We start from the raw sequence: 9,581 nt of genomic DNA, 5'->3' as shown, positions 1-9,581 counted from the left end.
AGGAGTGAAAGACGACCAGCCAGATAACAAATCAAAACATCCTTTCGGACACACCCCGGAATGATAATTATGTGGAAGATACTAGCTGTCTTGCCTAGGAATAGTGACGGTGCACTTCCTGCAATGATACGAACCAACACTGGAACCAAGAAACTCTGCCTATGTACCAACAAATATGAGACCTAAGTGAAACGGACAAATGTACTATCCGAGGATAGGGAACCAAAGAAAAAGACATTCAACCTGGACGGGACACTGTCCCACATTACGACTACTGCAGCCTCGCTGCCATGTAACCAAATGGCGATCTGTACCAGCTCCCTTGCTTGGTACCTTTTTTCCTCTCCTCGGCAGGGGGAGGAGGAGGAGGAGGAGGAGGCTGTCCTCCTGTCTCCTCCCTCCCCTGCCACTCCATATACTTCGCCTAGTGAGGCATGGGCATGCCTTACTGACCATCTGTGGTTGCCTTCCCTATTGATCCCATACTTCTGTCTTTCTCCCAAGTCTTCAGTCTCTTCCCCCTAATTTGACTAATACGCCAGCATAAACTCCACACAACTAATCAAAATTGACGATTTCTAAATTGAAACCTCAGCCACATCGGTTTTTCTAAACTTAAGTGTTCCCCGTTCTTTATTTTTTTATTCTTAATGTATTAATATTTTATTTTATTATTTTTAGGTCCTTGCCACTGAAATCTCAGGAAATTAGGTGACATGACCTGCCAGAGTGAAAACTTAAAATTACTTGGTACCTTGTCTGCCTCCACGAGACAACGCTGGGCTCCAGCAGGGGTTCAGCGGCTAAATGGCCAGAAGAACAACGATACCAACACTACACTTACAAAATCCATACGCTTTTAAATCTCTGGATTTTACAGTGAACTGTCACACCCACAATGAAAGCAACGCCGAGATGGGGGAAATCCCTGGTGCCGTTAGACACGAACACGCTGAGATCCTCAAGGCTGATGATAATGAAGTGATGCAATTCGTTTCCCTATGGGTGTTTTTCAGCTTTCTACTTCTGACCACCCAAATTTGAGTTTGCCAAAATTCACAAATCTGCAGTTCCCCACTGTCATAACAATCTTAGTTCCCTTCCCGATCTCGGTTTGTTTCTGTTTTCCTTTAATTCTGGTACCGCCTCCCCAAGGTATCCTTCGAGATTTCTGCTGTTGCAAGAGGTGTTGCGTTTCATTGGTGAGGAACCACTCTCTTAGGATATTTTATCTCTGAGTTTCAGGTTTGGCGAACATGATGGAAAAATTATGTGGATTTGTTCTTGAAGGTATTCTTCAACAACTACCACTCCATGTGGACGCATATTATCATCAACAAAAGCAGTGGTTCCTCCTGTAAAATGGATCCTGTTGCCGAAGTCAGAGATGTATTTAATGTTACTGTAGTAAGTAAAAGAATAAATTCCAGGATGAAGAATGGGATAAAAATTTTGGAAGGTGAAAGGGGAAGTTCTTTCTTTAATCTCTCTTTAATCAGTTATCTGTAATTACATGATATATTGACATTTTATGACCGCCAGAACAGTGCATGCCTACATTGCAACAACACTCTCGTCAATAAAGAAAGCTTGAACAGGGGTGATACTTTACCTCTAAGAACTGACTTATTTGTGATAGATTAGAAACAGCTTAGCATTTTGGATTACTGCTTTAACTACAGAGATGGTCTGGTTTTCTTGAAGTTTAGCTCGACCCTGAGAAGCGGAATCATTCAGCAACCACAAATTTACTTATTTCCCAGTTCTATTCCCTCATTGTAATAAAACTAATGTCGCTACACCTAATCGATCCAGGCACTTGTCCCACAATAATGAAAGGCGTGTCTTCGTAACAGGAGTTGGAAAGGGATGACGACGCAAACCAGGCTCCTGAAATCCCTCTGTAATTTTATTGTCACCTGTCTGTCGCGATTGGCCATTGCATCAACATCTTCAACTTTCACTCACTAAAAGACGTCAGAGGATAACCGCTGGGTTCAGGCCCAGTTATTTTGGAAATTCGCCTAATTCGCCTGGGTTAGCAAGGCTATAAGCCTTACTAATCCAGGTGAATTAGGTGAATAAAGTACATCTTGCCTATATAAGTTACGTATGTATGTGGTGGTACTTTTACGGGATGAAAATCAACGTTTCCAGGAGAAAAGTCTACGCGGAACCCTTACAGGAGATGACTTTCTTGACGGCAGAATGAAAAAAATCCATAAATTGCCTCTCGTCCAGACGAAATCATTTTACGAATCTGGTAGGAGACATGAAGACATCTATAGTATCTCATGTTCAGCGGCTCCAGAACATCAGTTCAATTCCGCCTTGGTATACGGTTATGAATACAGAACTCTGTTAAAGGCCAAAAATGCGTGTATTGTTATGTTTGCACAGCGCGTGTGTGTGTGTTATTTAGTTGTTTCTGACCATTTAGTCACCAGGGAGGTGATCACTTAAAACCTGCCAGTGTCTGTCTACACCACGATGAGATAGGCCACAACTAACCGCGAAAGGTGGTGGTATATCAAAAAATAAAGTAATTAAAAATTTAAAAAACAGGAAAAATACTTAAACAGAAAATGAAACCCGCAGTAAACTCTTCGGGTATAGTAATGCCATGATACTGCGTGATAAATCCTAAAATTCAAATAATTCCAAATAATCTAGGGCCGAAAAATTGTGCCGAGCCCTTGTTTTTCTGAGAGTGCTTAATTGGATCCTGAGGAGTCGGTAATATTTTTTCTTTCTTTTGCCAGTTTTTATGAATATTTCTATTTGGGTCCCTTCCCGTGCCAATTAAAAATTTACTAAAAACATTATTTTTAAATGGTTTATTACGATTACCTGCAACTTCAGTCAAGAATAGTGTTAAAAACTTCACATTTAATCAATTTTAAAACTTTATTCGATATAATTCAGTTTCAGCATCAAAAGTTATAGCGATTAATGGTATTCCAGCATCGGTTATGATTATTCAAAATTATTCAAAAATATTGATTAATTTTATTATTTTTTAAAAGAAAACTGCAGATAAGTCGATTACTTTTGATGATTTTGTAAACGAATGACATTGAATGAAAGTTCCAACAGAAATCTCTGCTTGCGCCACCCAGGAGCGTATGAAACCTAGGATAAAATTCATCCTAGGATGAAACCTAGGATACCGACCCGGTACAGTGAATTCGATAAGTATCGCTCAATATCGTAAAGGTCGGATTCAAATTCCGTCAGTGGCATATGAGAAATTCTAGAAAGTCTTTTCATTGGGGGTTGTAGTTAATCGGTCTGAGATGAAGGAATTAAGGTTTTTTCTGGTGATTTATCCATGGTTTTCAGCCCTTACAAAAGCGTCCAGTGAACACGCCCATATATACATGATTATGATGACAATACAATGATAAAACGGGCAACTATCCAAAACACTCTCGGTAGTGGCAGTTTCTCCCAAAATGCAGCTACGAGTACAATCACTGAAATTCCTTCTGGACAGAACCAGAACACAGGAACTAAGCGGGTCTATATCTCCAAATAGAACAGACTCCAACAAATGGGCACGCTATTTCCAGAACTCTATATCAACCAATACGGAATAATTAACTGCCACAAATTTGTCACTATCTGAGCCTACAGAACTAAAATTATCAACCAAATCCAAAACAGCTCAAAGTCTAATCACTCTTGGTAGGAAAAGTGCTAACGTTAACTGAAATTCCAGGCCGGCCTACGTCATTAGACAGGCATAACAAATAAAATAATAAAACAAATTTTATGTTTATACTTCACCACATATGGACAAAGGAGTTTAAATCCTAGTTCTAGTACATTGGCTAGAACCACGTGCTAGATGAACAATTTCATCTTTGGGCAGGCCCTGGTGGGTGACTACAATCACCGTCCTTCCAGCACCAGATGGAAATGCTCGAGCTAGAATCCCATCAAGGACGCCAGGAATCTTATGGGCCTTTTTATCACAATTGGCTGAGTAGTCGGTCTGAGACAAGAGTTGCGTGGTTTTCGTCCAACAAAAAACCGGACCGAAGAATATATGCAATTGCAGACACAATATACTGACACCTAATCTTAGGAATAGCTGAAGAACTCTGAATTATTACCCGATAAAACAAGTGACCTGCTTGAGATGAGTTGTACTTTCCTGTAAAAAGAGTGCAAAGCCATTTTCATTACTCGACAAAACAAATATTTTATATGGTACACGACTTTAAAAGTAACGTACAGGTTCTCTACATCACAGTTAATGTTTGTCATCCTATTTGCAACACAAGATCGTTATAAATACGAACTACTGCGCTTTTGATATTTAACGTTTTATATTAAAAATGTATGAGTTCTAAGTTGATCGAGTATAATGAAAGGCAAGCTTAAGTTTAGTTTTAATACAGTAAAAATATCTGGAATATGAAATAAAACCTATTAATAAGAGGCCAACAATAAAATGAAGAATAAATAGGATTATAATTAAATTTTATAGTTAATAAATAAGACTAGTTTCACATAACCCATGGTTTGGCAACCTTAGCTTGTGTAGTTCTTAAAATGAAACCGTTATTTCGATTAGAATTAGAGGTGGTCCAATCAGGCAATTAAAAAGCAAAAACGATTAATATATTGTGTAACTTACTATATAATTAAAATAATATTAATTTGCTATATAAATTAAATTTCTCCTTGAAAAGTTAAAATAGAATTTAATTACCATACTTATGGATCCTTAATTGTCAAAAGTTTTTGGAACACGCCTCGGTTTTACATAAGAAAATAAAAGAGATAAATTAAATAATTTGAAAGAAATTCTAAATTAAAATTACATCAAAATACCGTAGCCTACCAACAATTACCAAATAATTTATTGTAGTACGTGGCGAGCAGCCATTTTGGTAGCTATAAATCTAAGTATATCAGTGTTGTTCGTTCCGTTTTTTTAACTGTTTTTTTTTGTCATTTTAAAACAAAATGATTTAATAACATATAATTTTATTGATGTAATTTGACTTACACCACTCCCAAGCTTTCGAATAACGCGGTTTACAGTTTATTCAACTCAAAAAATGTAGACTTGGAATTGGAATTATTGATGGGCATCTTTAACCGCATATAAATAACAAAAGCCAAATGCGAATTGCTTTTTATTCTCCTAACAAAGTTGCAGCAAGGAAGAAAGTCACCTTTTTGTCACCCAGGCAAAAAATTCTCAAGATGGCGCAAGTTCTGTGTACGAAAATAATTCTCATACAGTTGTTCATAAGAAAAGGCTGGACTTCCCTCTAAATTAGTCAGTGGGATGACAACCGTACAATACTCATATAAATATGACTTACATGTTTCTCTTCTCCTCAATTTCATTTCATTATATTTCTCTGAAATCACTGAAAACATACTTTCTGATTTGTTGTTGGGTTTGAGGCGCATCAGTAACTTACACCCTATATATATTAAATCTATAAATTCCATGTATTCTGTGGTCGAATTGCCTGTTTTGTGGTCGAAAAAACCGTGCTATCTTCCCTAAGATCGATTAATTCAGTAAGTTGTGATAAAGATCCATAAAATTCCTCTCGTCATTGACGGAATTCGAACTCGGGTCTTTTTCTACCCGATATGGGAGGACTGCACCCACGTACTACCCGTGAGGACACTTCCTGAGTATTTCTTACTGAATGAATAGACTCTGTCCGTGGATCGTTTGAAATTCGACTGGGGGGATCAGCTCAATACTGTCTTCATTGATGAAGAAATGTTAGTGACTATCATAAACATTAAAAGAAAAGCCCGCATTAATATAAGTGTTTTAAAACGGGTGAAGAAATGTGGGACGTTTCCTTACATGCAAATTGTCCGATGGTGAAATTGCATAAATATTCTTGAAACGTCAGTTGCAGCAAATAAGTTTAATTTTAATAATGTAGAGTATACTGTTATCTTCATTTTCACAAGTCAGCATCATTATAATAGTTCAAGAAGCCAAGAAACCAGACATTAAATATACCTAGAAAATATTTCAAATGAACTTTAACAAAGTAAAAACAGAATTGGCCAAATGGTGGAGGTGGTGGTTGGTAAATCCAACTTTCCAGTGCTCACAGAACTCTCCACAATGATACAAGATCAAAACGTTTCTAGATAATTATTTAATTTGGAGAAAGTTCCAAGAAACAACTGAAAGTGCCATATTTAATTAATAACACCTGCGAAATTTCAATAAAAAAAAAAGTCAGGACATTAACATATAGTACAATGCAATGATGCCATATTTAAATCTTGATATTTCAGAAAAATCTGAACGGCATTTTTGAAATGTTTATATTAATATTATTTAAAGCGACTATTTTTATTTCTAACCCAAAATCCTTGTTGGCTAGTGTTCTTTCAATCGCCTTTTGAGATATTCATCTTAAAGATAACTGTGAATTATGTTGTAGCAAATGTCAGGACAACGAGCCAATTTAAACCGTTTAGTTTATCTTTTACAAATTCCCACGTTTCGATTAAACTATCGACGGTTTATCTGCGTCTATCAACGTCTACGTAACAGTGTTAAAGTGCAGTCGTCGAGTATCGATATCGCGGTACATAGAGACACCCTTTCATCACCAGCCCTGCGATCTCTAGCCAGCAATGCAGCCATGATTCACACCAGCGTTTCTCTTGCTCCAAATTTCAGCTCCAGCTGCTTCTGCTACTATTTATATCCGCTGCCCTGAAAAGTCGGTCTGTACTAGCGTAGCATTCGTGCCCTTGACGAATTCTCTCTCTCCCAATCAAAAAAAGAAAAGAAAAAAGCGCAGGTTGCAGTTTGTTTCACAGCAACTGGTTGGGCAGAGTTAACTTACGCGTCAGGATCAGCCGATCGCACAGTGCAGTTCCCGTAAAGATCCCTCCGTATTATGGTGGTGGTGGTTAAGGCCTGTTAGGCCTAATTATACTCTTCATCTTTCGTGTTGATCTGTTATGCTTAACTGAACACCATGAGCCAGGGTCAAGGAGTAAGTTCTTTGCAGATTTACCGTGATGGTCCAAACACGCAATGGGGATTTCGACTCACAGGTGGAATAGATGTTGGCACTCCTCTTATCGTTCAGAGGGTAGGCATTTGTGTGTTTTTAAAATGATTACTCCCACTGTTTAAGAAATGAGGTATTTAAGAAACTCAGTTTGCCTTTTACAGCGTCTTTGGAAGGACGATACCAGAACACCGGACACGAGACGTTTAATTAACATTTAGATGAATCAAGACGATTTTAAACCATTAATTTATCCTACATATGATATTTGTATCAAATTCTGTTTAGCTTGCGAGTGATTAAAGTTATTTTCATAAAACATTGAATAATTTCATATAGCATTGAATAATTAGTTTATATTCAATAGAAAGAAAGCGGTGATATCAATTTATTTGATCCTTTTATACATTAAAAGATGTTTTTAGATTAATATTCTTTCGAATTATGAAAAACAGCCACTTAATAAAAGGTATCTCAGTGTACTTTCTTCTAGAGTATCGGGTTAAAGGAATAAGAAAATAGCGATTATTTATATAATAAACTTTGCAGATATAGGAAATTTTTAAAACGGTAACTTAAAAATGAATTTATACGTCACTTTACAGTAGCAATTTTTCCCGAAGCATGAGAAATTATAAATAACAGTCCAATGTGCTACTTAAAGGGTCAAATCTCAGATATGGATGATTAGGGTACTTTATTTGGAGTCACTGACCAGAAGGGGCAGTGGTGCTCAGCGTTTATCCTATAGGCCACTGTTCGTGTACAGTTTGCAACTTCGATTAGTAATTCATATAAAGTTTCCATTACTGAAAACTGAAAACCCGCAGTGCATATTTGTAGCATGATGCAGGCTCGAACTTCGTTTTGAGCTGACATATAAGTTGATGAATAGGAATGGAATAGCTGTAAGTTAATGAATGTGAACGTTTCCTCTTGTAATTCGAAATTACAATGGCCTGTATGGTAGCAGTGGAGTATAAATCAACGGTTTAAGGATAATTCGTAGTTAATCTGGTAAAGTAATTGAAATAAAGCTTAATCGAGAGACCAATATTAATAGCAAAGCACGTAATAATTAAAGAGGAACTTTTCCAAAATCCTATCCACAAAATATTGAAATTATTCTCTAAATGTTGTTTTAACAAGAGAGAGAGAGAGAGAGAGAGAGAGAGAGAGAAGAGAATTGCAAAAGAGCCCAGCCTTGATAAATGTGATACTGTATTTAAAATATCAGTTACTTTAGTGGTTATGTTGAAATTATAGCTGTTTAAACTTGATTGAATTAACTCAGGCTAAGGAACAGTAAACAAAACTTCAAAAAGTAGTTTTTTCTTCATTCTTCAAGCCACAAAAATCAGTTTAAGCTGCTATTGGTTTTTAACAAGCATCAGCGACTAAGGCCATTTTGCTCCGAGTGTACTGTCTATGAATTGCGTGTGTTCTGTGGTCGATTTTCTGTTTGCTGGACGAAAAACCCGAGTTTCCGGGAGAAAAAACCATGCTACCCTCTCCTGAGACCGACTAACTCGGCCACGTTGTGAAAAAGGTCCATAAAAATTCCTCTCGCCATCGAGGGGGCTCGAACCCAGGTCTTCTCCAACGGTGTTGGGAGGATAGCCATTCTACCAACTGTGCTACCCACGAGGGCGATGTCATTGCAGCAGTGTAGCCAGAATTTTTAGTCTGGTGAGGGAAGCAACATGCTGGAGTTTCAGAGGCCTTTATTTCTCGATAAAAACTCGAGTGCATTAGAGAAAGAGGTTGGAATTAGAGTGGCATTGGTCCAATCTAGCGTCCCCTTTAAGATCATCCCTTTTAAAATCGAACAATTGTTTAGTTGAAACTGGGTTGTCATTATAGAGGTTGTAAAAAGAAAACGCCTTTTTATAGTTTTGTAGAAAGACTGTATATTAGTGGATCGCAGAATTCTTTAGTTAATTCATTGACTTCAATTAATGAACAGAATCCTTGGTTAAAATATGATATGCAAATAGGAATATCCACGATTGCATGTAGCCATTAATACGATATAGCACAGGTTCGTTTTTATTCAGTGAATTTTATGAGGACTAACCCATGGTCCGCTAGACTCAAGACTTCCTTAGTGCCTTATTTACTTAAGTAAACAACCCATTCTTTGTCTGTCCAATAATAAAACGCTACAAACGAATCTACAAGCGCTCGCAATGCATATTGGGAACGATAGAAACGTGAACAGACAGATGGACTTGAGAGAAGTATACAATTTTCACTTTATATTTGTGGTCTGCCAATTTTTTTTCCATGGGAGGGTGCTTCTTCAATGTCTATCTATTATACACACTATTGTAAGTTAAAAGTCTTGAAAACATTTCGTCTTCAACAAACAGGATGTCACCTGTTTCCCACATTGGCTTGTGTCAGTTTTCATACCTAGCATCTCACAATAACTGCCATCTCCGGGCAAAAATCTGGCAACGGCTTTAGTTGGAAAGAACTGCGCAGTTCAGTGTTCCATTGCATTTGGAAATTCTCGGCGATCTGAGCTGAGGAGTTAGTAACAAGCAGTAAACA

General features: G+C 37.4%; 1 protein-coding gene across 2 annotated transcripts in view; it reads left to right on the top strand.

Moving 5' to 3' along the window:
- The first annotated feature begins 6,829 nt into the window (after positions 1 to 6,829).
- LOC150081660 (LIM domain-binding protein 3-like) overlaps positions 6,830 to 9,581 on the top strand; it is a 71,953-nt gene continuing 69,201 nt past the window's right edge. Inside the window, exon 1 of one of the 2 annotated variants that reach the window (XM_090380582.1) lies at positions 6,830 to 7,106. In XM_090380582.1, coding sequence (XP_090236708.1) covers positions 6,990 to 7,106 — 117 coding nt within the window. In that variant the 5' untranslated portion in view covers positions 6,830 to 6,989. The remainder of the gene's footprint in view (positions 7,107 to 9,581) is intronic. The other variant, XM_090380583.1, reaches the window with a different exon arrangement.

This window comes from Mastigoproctus giganteus, chromosome 8 (genome assembly GCF_048544385.1).
Source record: "Mastigoproctus giganteus isolate SK-2022 chromosome 8, ASM4854438v1, whole genome shotgun sequence".
NCBI lineage: Eukaryota > Metazoa > Arthropoda > Arachnida > Uropygi > Thelyphonidae > Mastigoproctus > Mastigoproctus giganteus.
The sequence above is the reverse complement of the archived record's forward strand: the minus strand, read 5'-3'. Positions and strand labels throughout refer to the sequence as shown.